We start from the raw sequence: 18,181 nt of genomic DNA on the forward strand, positions 1-18,181 counted from the left end.
CCCTGCTGAGTCCCCCTCCGGGCTTTCTAGCCGCGGTCCTTTAATTAGCTTAATTTGCAGCGGGTGACCTGGGGACAAACACCCCCAGGTGCAGACGCAGCTTTGGAGCGTCCGCGGGACCCGGAAAGTCACCAGCGGCCCTCGACTTTGGGCCCGGCCGCCAGTCAATGGCAGCGGTTCTGCGGTTGCCGGTCCAGGAAGGAAAGTTTGCCAAGGGCCCCAGGGACATCTGACGGGGGCAGATCCATCTTCCGCCCCCCCCCCCCCGCTAGGTGGGATCGCCCCGGGCTTTGGGTGGTCCAGGAGGCGCGCGCCGCTCCCAAAAGACATCTCCAGTTTTGTTTTGTTTTGTTCTCGGGCCCTTCGTTCGGAGCCGGCTCCCCCCGCTTCCCCTCGGATCTAGGTCACAACTTCTCTCCTCCGAGCCTGGGCAGGGCCCATCGGGCTGCGACTCGCCCCTGTTCTCCCACCAGGCATGAGGCGTGCGGGGTGCGTTTCCAGTGGCCCGCCGTGTTACACCCACACACAAGCAGCCCACGCGCGCGTGGGGGGGGGAGGGCTGTTCCCCCCCCCCCCCCCAGACGCAGGGGCTGATAATTATGGTTGTTACTGTGAGCCGGTTAATCCGGACGAATCCCTTTACCTCCTCCTTTGAGAGGCTTACAAATTAATAACAGCAGCTTAACGCAGGCAGCCGGCTAGCACATATGGTAGGTGCTCGGCCAAAGTAACACCCGAGGACAAGGGGGACAAATCAGAGGGGCCAACGCCGGAGAAATATGTCAGCGAGGCTGGAAAACGCGGTGATGACCCTGGACGTGGAAACTCGGTGGAAACTCCTCAGTGCTCCTGTCTTGGCGGAGGGGAAATCAAATGTCGAGGCTAGGAAATTATTTGGAAATAATAACAACCGAAATAAGCAATAATTTCGATATAACTTCTTTCCGGAATTATTATTTCGAAATAAGTTATTTAGAAATAAGTTATTTCAGGAGTAATTCTTGAAATAATAATTCCTGAAATAGCTTAATTCAGGTCTTATTATTTTGAAATAACTCCCAAAATAACCATTTCAAAACAATTCCCTAGTGTAGACCAGGAAGGTAGCCGGGGAAGGGATTGAAGGTACATCTACCCAGCACCATATAGAAGCCAGGCTATGTCTACACGTCTGGTTTGGGGGCAGTGAGTATGCAAATGAGGCATGGATTAGCATAGTGTGGTTCCTCATTTGCATAATTTAAGCAAGCCGTTTTTGCGCAAAGGGTTTTTGCAGAAAAAAAGTGGCGTGGATGTTTTCTTTTTGCACAAAAAAACCATTTCCCCGCCAGACCTTTATGCCCCCGAAAAGGAGGTATACCAATCTGGCGGGAAAAGGGGGTTTTGTGCAAAAAGAAAACGTCCACACTACTTTTTTTTCCCCTGCAAAAATGGCTTGCATACATTATGCAAATGAGGCAGTGTAGACATAAAATAAGATGTGCAATTAGGCCAAATTTCTAAATAAGCTATTTTAAAATTACACAACACAAATTGCGACTCTTATTTTGAAGCTGTCTACACCGCCAGCCTTTATTTCAAAATAATGTGGAGTTGGAGGATTTCTTACTCTGACTCCTGTAACCCTCATAAAGGGAAGTGGAAGGGAAAGTGTTCTTCCTTGGGCTTCCTGCTGTGTAGAGAGTGCCAAAATCTGAAATGAGCTACTTCAATTGTGCAGCTTCAGTCAAAATAGCTCAAGTCGCATAGTTTAATTTGACTTTAGCCTTGCTGTGTAGACATGCCCTAGAGGGCTTGGCTTTAATTAGCGGAGGAGCTAGAAAATGAGGAGTACAGGCTCTGTCGGACCCGGCATTTCTGTTGAAAATGCCCTATCTAAACTGCCATGTCTTTCAAAAAGACCCATTTCAAAAAAAGTGGTGGCCACCATTATGCAAATGATATTTAAATCCCAGCTTCATTTGCACTTCTGATAGCTCTAATTTACATCCCTCTGCCAACAGTTTAGACACAGCCATGATGTCCCTGAAAACCTCATGCCAGGAGTCAGGGGTGTTTTGGAATTGCAGGTTATTCTGAAATTTGCTGCTGTGTAGACTGAGCCAAAGTACCAAATAAGCTATTTTGAAATTGTCTGAAAATAAGCGACGCACTTAGCCATACAGCCAGCGCCCCTCTCCTCCAAGACTGGAAGCCTTTTGAGCGATGGGTGCACTGTAGCTCCACTCTCAAACAAGGGACACAATTGAAGCTATGCAAAGCCCCAAGCCTGCCCCAGAAGAACCAGGTCAGGCAGAGGGGTGAGTTTTGGTTCCTGGTGGCAGGGTCTATTCCAGCCAAAGCGCTCCAGGCTCCATTCCAACCCGGTTAAAATGCATATTTTGGCCCCTGCCCATTAGCCCGACCAGGGAACCTGCTGACGATGCTTTTCCTCGCCCCAAACCACAAGCTTATTTTTAAAGCCAGCGGAGCTAGGGTGCTCCAGGGCACGCCAGTGACTGTAGGAAGGCGGCTACCCAGAATGCCGCTGATTAAAAACAGGTCCCGGGCGAATTTCTGGCAGGTCTTTATTTTTTCCCCCAAATCGTGAAGAACCCCCCCCCCCCCTCCCGAAATGTTGGGAACGGGCAGGTCCGGCGAGTGGCAGGGACTCCGCTCCGGTTCATCGCAACGTTCCGTTCACACGCGCCAAAAGCCAGCGGTGAACGCGCGTTTCGCCCCGCTCTGCCCCGGGGCAAACGGGGTTTTTGCTGCTCCCGGCAGTAACGGGCTGGTTTTGACCTGGTCAGTTGCATGGGAACGGCGCGGCCCTCCTAGCCGAAGTCGTGTATATTTCAGCGGCGAAAGGCCCGCCCTGCCCTGTGCCATGCATTATTCAGTGTGAAACCCACGCTCGCTTTGTCTGCAGCCTGCTTTCCTGAAGGCAACTTTTCCATTTTGCGCTTTCCAGCCTGCCCTGCGAGCAGGACTCAAATGTCTCCAATTACCCCCCCTCCCCATATATATAAATGCGCACACGGTGAATACTGCTTCCACCGAAAGCAGATCAGGGACCAGGCAGGCCCGTTCAGTTGCACAGTCAGAAGAGGTTCACTGGGGAGTGAGGGGGCGGATCGTGACCTGGGTTTGTTTTTCAAGCAGCCACAGTGTTAATATTCACAAGCAGGCAGCCCTGCTCAAGTAGCGCGCTCTGCACCCCACAAGCAGATGCGGGGAGACTCCAAGGGACCAGCGAAGCCAGCGCGTTTCTCCAGACAACGGGGAGGCTGGCCCAAAATGTGTCAGCTGAAAAGCAGCAAGGCGCTGACAGCCCGTGGACCCAAACTGTAAACCCTGCATGTCTGGCACCCTCTTCAAGCCAGGGATACAGCCCCAGGCTCCGGCACGGGAACTGTAGTGTAGTAAGTTCTTGGTACGTCACAGCTAACAAGCTCAAAGAGCCTCCCCTTGCATGTTCGTGTTCTTTTCTCTTGAGGCCCCGAATCATGGCGGCTGGGTTTAGCTTGGAAAAAAGAAACCAGCAATGGAGATGTCCAAGAAAAAATCGAAAACGTAAAAAAAAGTAGTGGTAGTCATGGCTTGTTTTCTGTGCCTGGCACAATCACAGATAAATATCAAAGCCAGGACTGAGCCAACGTTAAGGAAGAGTCATTTCTCCTCTCCCAACCGATGTTCCCACTCATCCTTCCCTTCCAGGTGCAGATTTTTCCCATCCATGTGTGGAATAAAATTGTGTGCACGGAGGCATGTGCAAATGTGCACCACCAACAAACACAAAACCAAACTGTGGTGCTCTGCTAATTAGCTGGGCAGCATTTAAATTGCTCCTGAGTAACCACACAAACACAACTCTCAGGCTCTGTCTAGACTGGCAAGTTTTCCGCAAAATCAGCAGATTTTCTGGAAAAACTTGCCAGTTGTCTACACTGGCCACTTTAATTTCCGGAAAAGCACTGACGGTCTCATGTAAAATCATCAGTGCTTTTCCGGAAAAACTATGCTGCTCCCGTTCGGGCAAAAGTCTTTTTCCCAAAAGGGCCAGTGTACACAGCATAGTACTGTTTTCCACAAAAAAGCCCCAATCGCAAAAATGGCGATCAGGGCTTTTTTGCGGAAAAGTACGTCTAGATTGGCCACGGACGCTTTTCTGCAAAAAGTGCTTTTGCAGAAAAGCATCCTGCCAATCTAGATGCACTTTTCCGAAAATGCTTTTAACGGAAAACTTTTCCGTTAAAAGCATTTTCGGAAATTCATGCCAGTGTAGATGTAGCCACAGGGAGCTGTTCCCAAACTCTATCACCCACTTACCAAAATCAGTAGTTCTGTGGCACATTAGGCTACGTCTACACTACATATTTCTTGCACAAGAAGCCTTGTGTGCAAGTGTTTTTGGCACAAAAACTTCTTACACAATAGCACATCCACACCTCAAAGCTTTTGCAATGTGCTTTTGCGCAAGAGAGCATCCACAGTGTATGGATGCTCTTGCACAAGAAAGCTCTGATGGCCATTCACAGAATGGGCATCAGAGCACCTGCGCTTTTCCCCTTGCTCAAGAAATGCCTCTGGAGCATCCACACTTGCCTTCTTGTGCAATAGCTGTAGCGCTAAATGCAGTTATGCCTCAGAAAAGGAGGTTAAATGGCAGAACAAAGGGCTTTTTCCGCTGTAGGTAAGCTGCCCATTTAATTGCACAAGAGCTCATTTGCTCTGCAGGTTTTTGTGCAAAAACAGCTATTTTTGCACAAAAACCTTGTAGTGTCGATGCAGCCTTAGGGTCTGTCTATTACTGCAGAGGAAGTCTCAGAGATGTTGCTAGGCACCCTCTTGCCTCCTGTCTAGAAGAGTTTGCAATCTAAAGCTCATGCCTGGCAGGTACGCTGGGGAGGCGTGGCACCCGTGGATGGGGAAACTGTGATTTCAATATCTTTTCTCGAGCAAAGCAGATACATTTGGGCTGTGTCTAGACTGGCCAGTTTTTCCAGAAAATCAGCCGCTTTTCTGGAAAAACTTGCCAGCTGTCTACACTGTCCGCTTGAATTTCCGCAAAAGCACTGACTTCCTACTGTAAGAAATCAGTGCTTCTTGCGGAAATACTATTCGGCTCCCGTTCAGGCAAAAGTCCCTTTTGTTCAAAGCTTTTGCGCTAAAGGGCCAGTGTAGACAGCTCAGATTTGTTTTCTGCAAAAAAGCCCCGATGGTGAAAATGGCGATCAGGGCTTTTTTGCGGAAAAGCGCGTCTAGATCGGCATGGACGCTTTTCCACAAAAAGTGCTTTTGCAGAAAAGCGTCCGTGCCAATCTAGATGCTCTGTTCCAAAAATGCTTTTAACGGAAAACTTTTCCGTTAAAAGCATTTTCAGAAAATCATGCCAGTCTAGACACAGCCATGCTGAAATACCATCCCACTGGTGCAGAAGCATAGAAACCAGCCTCACTCCTCCTTTTAACCTGTGTTTACTACTGTCCATTGGTAACTTGTTACAAAAAGAAGGATATGGCTTGCTCCAAGTCACCCTATGCTAAGAACGGTCATGCATTTGTTGGCATCACTGACACCCAGGGCTGGATCAAGACCTCTAGAGGCACTAAGCACTGAAAAGATTATAGTGCCCTCCCATATGTAATTCAAAATAAAAACAATACTAGACTGTCAAATCTTTTTTTTTTCTTTTTGTGCCCTAATCACGTGCTTAGTCTGCCTATTGGGTAATCCAGCCCTGCTGACACCAATGTCTCCTCTAATCTTTTTCACTCATGTGCAGAATAAATAGTATGTGCACCAAGGCACGTGCCAATGTGCACCACCAACATAAACAAAAATATTCACTGTGGGCACGCCGCTCACCAGCTGGGTGGCACTGGACTGTCTTGAGCAAATGCACAGCTTACAGGGAACGCTGGTCTGCAGCAAACGGGGCAAGAAAGTAGGTGCATATTTAGTGTAACTGGGGAAAGGCCCTTTCATTGCAAAGGGCCTTACTGGTATCTCTGTTGCCCAACACCAGCTGTCATTCAACCCAGGGTTGGGGTCTGAGATTGGTTTTCTTTCTTCCAGTTAGATGGTCCTCCCAAGTGAACAGGCCCCCGATGCTCTGAGCTCTGTTTTTTTAAGGTGCCGGAAACAAACCTTTCAACCCCCTTCCCTCTAATGCAATTTTGGTTGTCAGCAGCTATTATAGACACCCCATTTTATATGCCATGTTGCTGTGTCTGTCCCAGAATGTTAGAGAGAGTCACCCACTGCTTTTAACAGGCATTCACAGGTGATGGGAGCTGGGGTGGGATTGAGAATGAGCTATCACAGCATGTAAATTGGGAGCCTCCCCTCTCCTCATAACTGCCTCTGTTTTTAATTGACCTCCCTTGTATCTGCAACGTTAACCACCTTGCCATTGCAGATCACTCACACATAAAACACAAGGCCCAGTACAGATCCGTGGGACAACTCAGTTAATTTTCTACCCTGGTGACAGCTGACCATCAATTCCTGCTTTCTGATCCAGGAATTCTTAATTTTCCTTATTTCTCTTATGGACTTTGTCAAGGGCTTGTAGAAAGCCAAATAAATTATGTCAATGGATTCGCCTCTGTTTTGTGACCATGCTTGAAGAATTTTAATAGTAGAGGCAGAATTTTCCTTTACAGATCTTCTGGTTTGTCCCTATGGCAAAAACTATGTAGCACTATAGGGTTTATAACTACAGCGCTGTGCCGCCAAACAGCTGATCGGCACAGCGCAGTAGTCTAGACGTGCCTTGATAGTTTTCTTTGAGAGGATAACAAGTCTTGTGGATTAGGGAGAAGCGGTGGACGCGGTATTCCTAGACTTTAGTAATGCATTTGATATTTAAATAATCGCCGCTTCATTTAAATGGCTGCCGCGCTGTGCCGATCAGCTGTTTGGCGGCACAGCACTGTAGTCTGGATGCTCCACGGTCAACATCAAAGGCATTTGTCGACCGCCCCGGTAAACTCATCTCACGTGGTTTCAATCAGTCTAACTAGTACTGAAATGAGACTTCCACAGATTACTCATTTGAAAAGAAGGCACCGTTTGTTACTCTGTGAGCTAGGGGATGGGGAAACTATACTTCAATAAGGAGGATGCGATCTCCCCATAACATTTGAGGGGGCTACCTAACAAACCCATGAATTAGGTTTCCCCAGAGGGATCCAACTTCCAAACAACTTGTGAGCAAACCCTATGAATTCTAGCCACGGTGGCTGCATGTTACAATGAGGGAACATCCCTTTCTGTATGGAAGTTCGGAACTTTGAACAGCTAGTCTACAACAGACTTTTCCCTTTGATTTTCCCACTTTAGCTTTTGTGTAAGTCTTCCTGTCGGCACCCTCTTCAGAACTTTCAACCACGTTACCCAGAATTGATTTGAGCAGGGTTAAACGGTGGTGGCAGAGGCAGCTTTAGCACATCCACTGTTGAGAAATTAACGTATGTCTATATGTAATCCCTCCCTCTGGGGCATCTGGTACTGGACACTGTCAGCAGACAGGACACACAGCTAGATGGACCTTAGATCTGACCCAGTATGGCCGTTCTTATGTTCTTAATCAGTGAGGAAGCAAATGCTTTGGCTATTAGATACATTCCCTTGTCTCAGCTCTTAAAGGGCATGTCTACACAGCAGCGTTATTTTGGAATAACTTACGTTATTCCTGAATAACTTACGTTATTCCAAAATAACAGAGTGCACATCTATATGACAAGCCTTTATTCCAAAATAATGTTGAGCTGGAGGACTTCAACTTCCCTTACTCCTCATGAAATGAGGGTTACAGGAGTTGGGATAAGAAGGAAGAGCGTTCTTCTTTTGACTTCCCACTGTGTAGACAGTGTTTAAAGCCAAATTAAACTATTTTGACTTAAGCTACATCAATTGCGTAGCTTAATTCAACTTTGTTTCACTGTTCTCTTTAAAGGGTACGTCTACACAGTAGAGCTAAAGTGAAATATAGCAAGTTGTTTCTCATCTCCAATAGACACAGTCACTAATATGCCTTTTACCTTAATGCTTTATAAAGTTGGGGGAAGGGAGCAGGGGAGGAGGGCTGAGGGGAAGTGAATTTGGAAATTCAAGTGTTTACTGGAGTGTTGGGTTCAGGCCAAATATTGTAAAAAGCATAACACCATATGCTGCCCCCTGCTGGTTGAAACGGATTTTTACCAAGTTATTCCTGCAACATTCCCCAATTTGTAAAGTCCAGATCAAAAGGGATTGGACCACGAAAAGAAAAGTATTTTACCAAATGTTTGCGGTTTATTTATTTAAATGAGCACATTAGTTTACAGTTTAGTACAAAATGGTCACTTTCCTTGGTAGAGAGAGGTTATCCTACTGCCATTTTCGTGTCCACTAGTTTCTCTTTAATTCAAGTCATTCAATTAAAAATAAATAAAACATTTACATTACAGAACAGTTAATTAGTCTCAACAGCTTGTAATCAACATTTCCAGACACAGAAAATACATTTGAACCTTTTGTAAAAATGGTACTAACACCCAGTTCTAAACAGAAGTCACACCAAGTGCACACAATTTGCAGTTAAAATTAGAATGCCAAGGAATAGATTCATTTTGGCATTCTTGGCACTAGTTTCCCTAAGAGGTCCTACATTAGTTATTTTTGCTTCTTTCACATTGAAAACATCTGACTAGCACAGAACCCTTTCCATTTTACGATGTACAAAATTCCTTCATGAAAATGTTTAATTTGGTATGATCCATACTTATTAATTCATCTCACTTTGCAAACTTTGTGACTTAGCACATTAAAAAAAATCAAAATTCCAGGCACAAAGAGATGCTTTTAAAGGCATTTTAATGAAAGGAAAATAAACAGATGACAGGGTATTTGTAATACAGTATGTCAAAACAACACTGCGCATCTCATGACAGACACGTAACACTTTCTAGAGATGCAGTCAGTTATGAAAAAAATCATATTATAGCACCAGCTGTGGAAATCCATCCTGCCAGTCATGCGTAAAAGGAAATAACACAGGTGGATGTAAACCTACACTGGGACAGCAAATAAACTAGAATTAACCTAACTAACCCCAAAATTCAGGGTAGCTTTTCTACAAGGTGGGTCTGAAAATGAAAGCTATGTACCAATTATGTAGCAGTGCTTAGCCATAACACCAAGACTGGACAATCATAATTCTGTTTACATTTATCTATATTTGAGGTTGAAGTGTAGGAAATGGAATAGGTCCCCAAACCTCCATGGTTGCTTCCCCCCCCACCAAATGGCATAAAGGCAGAGTGAAAGCTTACAGTATTTATGCAGTGAACAAAGAACATTTTAAATGCATCCCCCACTAGCTGTTATAAGGGCAAAATCATCCCCACGACCCTTGGGTAGCTCATAAGAACGGCCACCCTGGACCAGACCAAAGATCCATCAAGCCCAGTATTTTGTCTTCTGACGGTGGCCACTGTCAGATGCCCCAGAGGGAATGAATAGAACAGATAATCATCAAGTGATCCCTCCCATTGCCCATTCCCTCTTTCTGACAGACTAGGGACACCATTCTTGCCCCTTCTGGCTAATAGCCATTGATTGTTTCAATTAATATACAGAAGAAAATAAAACAAGACACAAAACTAACCAATCCAGCTCTACACAATCCAGTGTGACTGAAAATAAAGCTAGTGTTATTTAATATTGATCAGCAGAACAAAGAGGTCTCACTGAGACAGATCAACATTTTCCAGATCAGGTGCCCAGTTTTTAGAGATGCGGAGCTCCCTAGCCTTTGTCAATCTTAAAAGTTCACCTGATTTCAGGCCCCCAAGTTGCAAAATTCTGTTAACTAATTTCCTCCCTTTCAGACCCCCACTATTTGAAACCCTAAAATAACCAAGCACAATGGCATTGATCAGACTGAGAAGTGTGACGTAATTCCCACTCTTGTTTCACTATGTCTTAGAGTATTTACAAAGGAGCCTCATGAGAACGTATAGGGATTCTTATCGCTCCCACAACAGAGGGAGGAAGCCATTTTGGTCCCTCAGGTGACCTTTTAAAACATCCATTTCCTTGGAAAAAAGGCAGATGGATGTGAAATCGCCATGGCTGCTTCTTCACATCCATTTCGGGAGAAACTCTTACAGGTGCCCCAAGCATAAAACTGTGGCTTTACCGCCAACACTGTTACCTCAGCACACTGCCATGGGGCGCAGGCAGAACACAGAACAGCTGCATGGGTGCTCAATCTCCAGTTTGAGGTACTGAGGTGGGCTTCCTCGCTCATGCAAAGCCCATTTATTCAGGTGTGGCCCTGAAACAATATTTAGCCTTAAGGCAGCTTAAGGGAAACACGAGTTAATAGTTCCAGCACAGCTCTTGTCATGTGAATGCAGATGTAGGAATTGTTAGACACGTACCAGTGCATGCACAGTAAATGTCTTGGTTATTTTATATATGCAAGTCACTCCTAACTCCTTTACACCCGTTCTCTCTGTTACATGAAGCTGCAGTTTAAGTAAGCAAAAGATTATTCAAACACACAACTTCCTGTAATTGCCATAAAAATGAGCTAAAACTTAGTGCATACATTTCAATAAGGAGATTTGTATTTATTACATGTGTGTCAAATGGAAAAGATTTAACTTTGTAATAGGGCTTGCAATGGAAATAAGAGGTTATTACACAGAATAATGACTAACAAGGAATAAATGACTGAATTAGCCTGAAGCTGTTTATTCCCCTTTTCATGACATTTAGGGGACATTTAGTGGAAGGGACAGCTAATTTTAACACTGGCACTGAATTCTGCAGATCTATTATGTTGTATAAAAAGGTATTTCCTTGCATCAAAGAAAAACATTGAGGCTAGAGCTTGGCAGATTAAAAAAAAAACATTTATACGGATAAGAACACCAACAATTATACTCAACAGGATTGAAAACCTCTTGCTGCAAGCCATAAACCATCCACTGACAGTTGGGAATCAGGAAACTTCTACTTTGGGCTGGTAATTTTGTAACTTCACTTCATGGCTTCTTATACCTTCCTCTGACGCATCTGACAGAAGCCACTGTCAGAGACAGGATACCAGACACATGGAACAGTAATCTGATCTGGAATGTTTCAAAAAGCGGCCACAAACCATACTGGGGTAGACGGGATGAGCACAATTGCATCTCCATGTCTTTAGAACCAGGGGTCACGCCAATTAAATTAGTAGACAGCAGGTTTAAAAACAAACATAAGGAAGGCTTTCTTCACACAATGCAGTCAACATGAGGAACTCATTGCCAGGGGATGTTTGAAGGCCGAAAGTATAACTGGATTCAAAAACATCCCTCAGCGATTATTAGCCCAGAGAGTAACGGGCACAATCGCGTTCTCTTGGTGTTCCTAACCCTTTGACGGATAGACTCTGGGACTGGATGACAGGGGATGGTCATTCAATACTTGCCCCGTTTTGTTCATTCCTTCTGAAGCATCTGGTGCCACCACTGTCAGAAGACAGGATCCTGGAGTAGGACCACAAGACTGATCCTGTGAGGTCACATCCCCTTTTTTTTTAAACCCAAACATTGGCATGCACTAGCAGAAGGCAGACTGTCCGGAATCACTCACATTTATGAAGCACAAGAAAACTTGACAATTGTGAGCAAAGATTCCTCACCACCTCACAGGCTCAAGAGGGGAGTTTTCGAAATGAAATGCTTAAGTTATGAAACCCTGTTATATTGAAGTGTGTGAGAGACAATGGTGTAAGAAGTTCCCTGTAACCAGAACAGTAATTTATATTGGCACATTAAAACCACTCAGGACTTTCAGCCTATATGACCAGGCAGGGAGTTTTAATTTACAAGAGTTTATTAGAAATGGCTTCCAATAAAGTAACTCAACAATACTCTACTTCCCTTAACCATTCCTTACTTAATTCCCTATTTAAGAAATTAGCAAAAAAGAGTGTTATTTAACACACTGCTTAAACTTGGAATAGAGGGGCAGGCAAAAAGATTGGGCCTCGTTCTGCTCTCACTTACAATGGTGTAACTCCACGGAAGTCACTGGGTTGCTTTTGATTTGACACTGCCATACGCAAGGTCAGAATCTGCTTCTTGTACAGTTTTGAGAATACCCTGAATCACAGAGCCCCCTCGAACTGCACTTTCCCTGGCCAGAACTATGAGGTGGGGGAGGAGTTGTATTTGGACATAGATAGCTTGCAACTACAAAAGTAATGGAAAAAAAGTATTACTTTAAAATATATTTTTAAAGTTTATTAAATTAAAATACACTTTTTCTTTCTCTGAAAAAAAAATCAAAATTCTTGCTTCTCCAAAAGCAGCAAGTTCTCAGATAGTGAGCAGTGGGCGGACAAGTAGATTAGTCAGTCAACTCAGGATAAAATTAAAAGGCTGTCTCAGAACACACACAATAGTATTCAGCTTCTTTCCAGAACTTGGAGTAATTAACTATGTAGTGCAATTCTTCACATTCGACCCCAATCAAGGATGCAGACAGTAAGTAATGAGTTCCTAAATGGAAAAGTTTTTTTTCATTTTACTAAACACCTTGGCTGTGTCTACACTGCACCCCTTTTCCGGAAAAGGGATGCAGATTAGACACATCGCTATTGCAAATCAAGTGGGGATTTAAATATCCCCCGCTTCATTTGTATAAACATGGCTGCTGCTTTTTTCCAGCTCGGGGCTTTGTCAGAAAAAAGCGCCAGTCTAGACGGGGATCTTTCGAAAGATCCCTTATTCCTGATTTTAAGAGGGATAAGGGATCTTTCGGAAAAGGCTTTACTTTCCGAAAGATCCCCGTCTAGACTGGCGCTTTTTTCCGGCAAAGCCCCGAGCCGGAAAAAAGCAGCAGCCATGTTTATACAAATGAAGCAGGGGATATTTAAATCCCCTGCTTCATTTGCAATTGCGATGTGGCTAATCTGCATCCCTTTTCCGGAAAAGGGCTGCAGTGTAGACACAGCCCTTAAGATGCTACGGCCCTGGATGCTAGATAAATACTGGGACTCCTAGAGCAAGCTCTACAACACTAAGCTAGAACTGATGAAATGAGTTGGGAGTGGAGGAGGAGGGTTTTTGAATCAATACTGTGTATAAAATCCCTGATCATAAATATTAAAGCTGCATCTGGTACTGATCAGCCATTTACAATGAAAGTGTCATTTCTTAGAAGTTCTACACGGCTGGACGATAATACCGCACTTTCCACCGTTTAGACCTCATTCGGAAAAAGAAGTACATTATCATTAAAAATAAGGACGATGCTACATAAAGTACAACACATAGACTCATGTCTATGTTAGAAAATCCAATCCCTAGGAAAGACACGGACTGTTTGGTATCCTTATGGAGAACTGATTCAACTGTATTTTTACCTCTATCTTTGACAGGTCCGTTATTTGCTATTAATTTATCTAAGCCTTTAGATTTTGAATCCAACATATTTTGGTCCAGGAGCTTGTCCTCTTTGTTTCCACTTGGTTTCTTGGGCAAATTTTTGTCTTTTCTCTCTTTCACATCCCCAACTTCTATTTCATTAGAGTTCACTTGGCCTTCAGTGTATTTATATAAAATATTTTCATTGGTATAGTGATGCTTCAAGAACTGTAGCACTTGGGCCTTATTCCAGCTATGTAATCCTTTAATTTCATCATGGCAGTCAGGGCAGAGATCTGGAGTTGGCCATTGAACTTTAAGAAATTTTGGATCTTCGCTTAGATCTCCTACAACAAAAAATAGACAAAAGAATTTAAATCCATCTGCTCATCTGAAACTGAGGAGACTCTTTTCCATTTAATACTAGCAAGAAGCTTAGTGTAAGGAAATAACACAAGCCACACTTCAAAAAAGCAACAGTCACCATGTTTATACTAATCTAAGAGTGATCAAGAACAAGAGCCTGACAACGTTAATTTTCATATACTGTGTTACTACTTTTTTTCTTGGAAGACACAAATACTGCATTTCGACAGTTTCTCGTAACAGGACAGCAGTTCACAAATGCTACAGTTTTATCAATGATACAAATCACCCAATCAAATGCATTTCCAGGAGCTAATTTAAGTTGCCATTGAAAGACTTGTAAATATATTTAAAAAAATTTATAGACAGTATCAACAGTCCTATCCTTATCCTGCTTATTTCTGAAGTGTGTTTACTACTCTGGCAAACCATTTTCAGGACTTTAAACACCATTATAATATATTTAAAATGTCTGCTTGTTAACTTGTCAATGTAAAAGTGTTTCTCTTGGACTGGATTCAATATTAGGGTTTCAATTTCTCATAGCAGCAGCTGTCCTCCATAGCCAGTGTTGGAGTTGGCCAGTGTAAAATAAACTCCTTAAATTTCAATTGAAGGATTTTGAAACAAAAATCCTTTTCTAGTTGAAAAGCTAACATGGCTACTGGGCCCATATAAAACACCTGTGATTCTGATTAATATATGTACAGTCCAAAAGAGAAACCGGATTTTAATAAATTTAGCACATATCATTTAGCATCCCTGGTGGAACCTCTCTGGTTGGTAGACTCTGGTCCGGCAACATCGGTGGTCTGGCAGGACCATGGATATTGCTGGACCAGCAAGCCCCAGCCACTGAGGCTGCCAACAGCTGGTAGTGGAGCCGGTCTGGCAGGCCAGCAACCTACAGGGTCAGTGGTCTGGGGGCAGGGAAGCTCAGCCAGCAGGCCAGCAAGCCCACGGCGATGGGCCAGTAGCCAGAGCAGAACCCTACTGAGGCAGGGAAGCCGTGGGGCCGGCATTTGAGAGTGGAGCCCAGCAGCGCACTAGCTGGGGCCAGCAGCCAGGAGAGAAGCCCCGGGAGAGTCCAGATATCTGACCTCCGCTGGTCCAGCAAAATCCCTCATTTGGACCAGTCAGGTCCGGATGGTGCCAGACCAGGGAGGTCCAACCTATATTAATCATCGCAATGCACAGTCAACATTTTTTCCTAGAAAGGACTTAGAACAATATAATGCTTTGGGGGAAATATTTTCTCTTTGACGATTTCATTAAGATGCTGGTTTGAGTGATGCAGCAATTATTCAGTCTTGAAAATACTTTGCAACTTATAGTGAACACAAAGACCCCAAATTTTTCTTTTTGTCCCCTCATACATTGGTAACATTCACAATGAGGAAATTTTATCTAATATGTTCTGTGCTTCTCCCCTACTTCAAGGCACAAGAAAAATGGTTTCTATTTGAAACAATATTTATTGCTTATTTTACATATCTTGGGAATACAGCTTACCTGGAAAATAAACATAATGTTGACATTTGATTGTATTAATGTTACATACACTAATATATAACAGCAGACAGATATTAAATGCAAAAAGAAACCAACTGTCTTTAGTGCTTTAGTTACAGGACACCCGAACACCACAATGGATGAAATACAACCTAACAGGTGGGTGGTGTTTTAGTCCAAACGATTAATTAAAAAAAAAAAAAAAAAGCTCTCCAGAAACAAATCTTGTTGGAAGAACAATTTTAATTTATTCAGTTATTGGCTGATGAATAGTGTGTGTCATTCTACACTGAGGAACCGAATCATATTCTTTTATGATTGTCTTCTAAAGGGCATTTCTCTAGTGATTTTTGCATTCCCAGATAGAACAAAATGCAAACAGATTTTTGGTGACCTAGAGAAGTGGTTTTCAAACTCTATCATGACCCAGGTGAAGAAAATGGTTGATGCTGCAAACCAACATCATTTGACTGGAGTGTGGGTTCGAAGGTGGGGCTGAAGAGCAAAGCTTTGGAGGCTCTGGGGGAAAGGTCAGGGCTGGGGCAGGAGGGGCTTACTTTGAGTAGCTCCTGGTCAGCGGTGCAGTGGGGTGCCCCTCCTGGCATTGCAGACCATGCTGTGCCCCAGAAGCAGCCAGCAACTGGTTCCCAGCCAATGGGAGTGTGGAGCTAGTGCTCAGGGCAGGGGCAGCGCATGGAACCCTGTGCACTCTTCCTTCCCCACACCTAGAAGCTGAGCCTGTTGCCAGCTGCTTCTAGGGCACAGCACACTGTGTGGTGCCAGGCCAGGCAGGGAGCCGCCTTCGCACCCCCACTGGTCACCTGGTCCCCCTGGAGCACTGAGACCAAGTGCCAGACATGCCACGACCCAGTACTTCTGAGTGAATTACACTCAGGAAGCATCAGCTCATCACACAACAGGTGGGACTCCAGAAAAACTGATGCTCTTGAGAACAATGGAACCTCCTCCACACACATTATTGTACCCTGATCCCTCTTCAGGACACAGTGGATGTGCCCTAACCGGACGTTTTATTCACGCTGAAGTTATTTCTGTTGGAAATGTTCCCTGGGATCAGTTCTTATAACTTTTAAACACCCACATAATGAAGACCACTAGCTGTTGAAATCATCTTGTGTAACAGTACACCAGTACACCTCAGAGCCACCAGTCCAAAGCAAGCTTTGCTGCGTGTTCCTGTGCCCATCTCTCATACCTGCAAGCCTGTCATTCACTACATTGTGCTTCTCCCACAGCCAGAGAACAGCCTCATCCAGAGTCCTCACGGCATCCATGGATTCTTTCGCCATCTCTTCAAAATGCTGTGCACAAGCCTTGCACGCAAAAAAGTGCTGAATATACCTCCGCATGATCTGCAGGACCACTTGGGGATTATCCTCAAAACCTGAAGAGAGAAATGGATCCTCATTAGCAGCTCCTAAACAAAACCACGGCTTCCAATGTTATTCTACTGACACAGCAAGAACCAACTAAAACCAACGGCGAAGTCCTGTGGCCCCTTAGAGACTAACAGTTGTAATGGAGTATAAGCTTTCGTGGGCAAAGACCCACTTCGTCTCATGCATGTAGTGGAAATTCCAGAGGCAGGTATAAACTAAAGCTGAATCACAGGAAAAGGGTTCAACAATTTTGAATGTTGGTTTCATTTTACAGATGTGCCTTGACATGGATATCCATAACGCAAACACTATTCACTGACGTGCAGTTGCTGTGAGCGCTCAACTTAGATGGGCAGTGATATAAATTGTTCTACTGCCTAAGAAAAATGGCTATTTGTACAACTAAAGCCACCTTGTAAACACACAATAGACAGACACAGGAGTGTGAGATATCTGTCCTGCGTTCAGTGCACCTTTGTACAGTAAATAACAGCACATTTAATATCAAAGCTTATCTCCCCTTTCAAAGGATATTTTGCAAACACGGAGAGGAAAGGCCGCTACAAGAAGATTTATATGCAACACGGGTGCTTTTCGCAGAAGCTCAAGGAACAGAGTATGATTTGGCATTGTTAAAACACATGAAGACAGCTACGGTTTCTTTACAAGTGATTCCTATAAAAACAGAGAATATCCCTCTATCAAAGACTGCAGGAACACACATACTGTGAATTCAGTACTAAATTGGAGCTCAGATACTATAATGAGGGCTAATCTCATTAAAAAACCCAAACAGCAAAACCCCTCTAACAGGCAAAGATGTCTCAGTAGCTCCAATCTGTTCCTGACCTTTCTTTAAGGTTCTCCATGAGGTCCATTCTATTCACATTACATTTACATAAATACGAAGGCATATATATGCATATTTAATACAGTGAATTTACTCATGAAATACTTGTAAAAAGAATTTTGACTCATTATCTGGTAAAATCACGATGATTTGTTACGAGTGTTTACTCCCTCATGCGGAAGACACCCGAGTGAGAAACACTGTTAAAACCTCTTCAAATGAAGAGCTCTATCCTGCTGTTACAACTGCATATAGAGTTTACTTCTACAAGCAGCCCTTATTCGAGTACCCAGGTCCCTTACAGTAAGAACACTGTTTGCTGAGTATTTCTCAAAGATTTGCTTGCAGACTATTAATGAGATGTCTGACTAGTACTTGGTTTCTCTTGTAAAACCTACTGCGGTGTATTTATCAATGTACTAAGAATTGTCATAAATAATTGAAGTAAAAACCTTTGTCGCATATAGAACATTTTGTGATGTAGCATCATGGACTGAATGACTATATTAGCAATTACTGAAGCCGAACACAAATTCAGCAATCTAATGACATGAAGTACAGTAAGGGTCTGCCATAATTTATGACAGTATTTAACTGAATAGATCTTTCTAATGGCATATACAAAATTTTATTTACATTTACTATTGTTAAATATATTTGAA

General features: G+C 43.7%; 1 protein-coding gene across 2 annotated transcripts in view; it reads right to left on the reverse strand.

Moving 5' to 3' along the window:
• Nucleotides 1-8,824: 8,824 nt before the first annotated feature.
• Nucleotides 8,825-18,181, reverse strand: part of QSOX2 (quiescin sulfhydryl oxidase 2) — a 46,604-nt gene continuing 37,247 nt past the window's right edge. For both annotated transcript variants that reach the window (XM_075905556.2, XM_075905555.2), the window contains exons 11-12: nt 16,486-16,674; nt 8,825-13,738 (exon numbers count right to left, since the gene is read on the reverse strand). In XM_075905556.2, coding sequence (XP_075761671.2) covers nt 13,191-13,738; nt 16,486-16,674 — 737 coding nt within the window. In that variant the 3' untranslated portion in view covers nt 8,825-13,190. The remainder of the gene's footprint in view (nt 13,739-16,485; nt 16,675-18,181) is intronic.

The sequence above is a fragment of the Pelodiscus sinensis genome, chromosome 23 (assembly GCF_052426305.1).
Source record: "Pelodiscus sinensis isolate ZL-2025 chromosome 23, ASM5242630v1, whole genome shotgun sequence".
Lineage (NCBI taxonomy): Eukaryota > Metazoa > Chordata > Testudines > Trionychidae > Pelodiscus > Pelodiscus sinensis.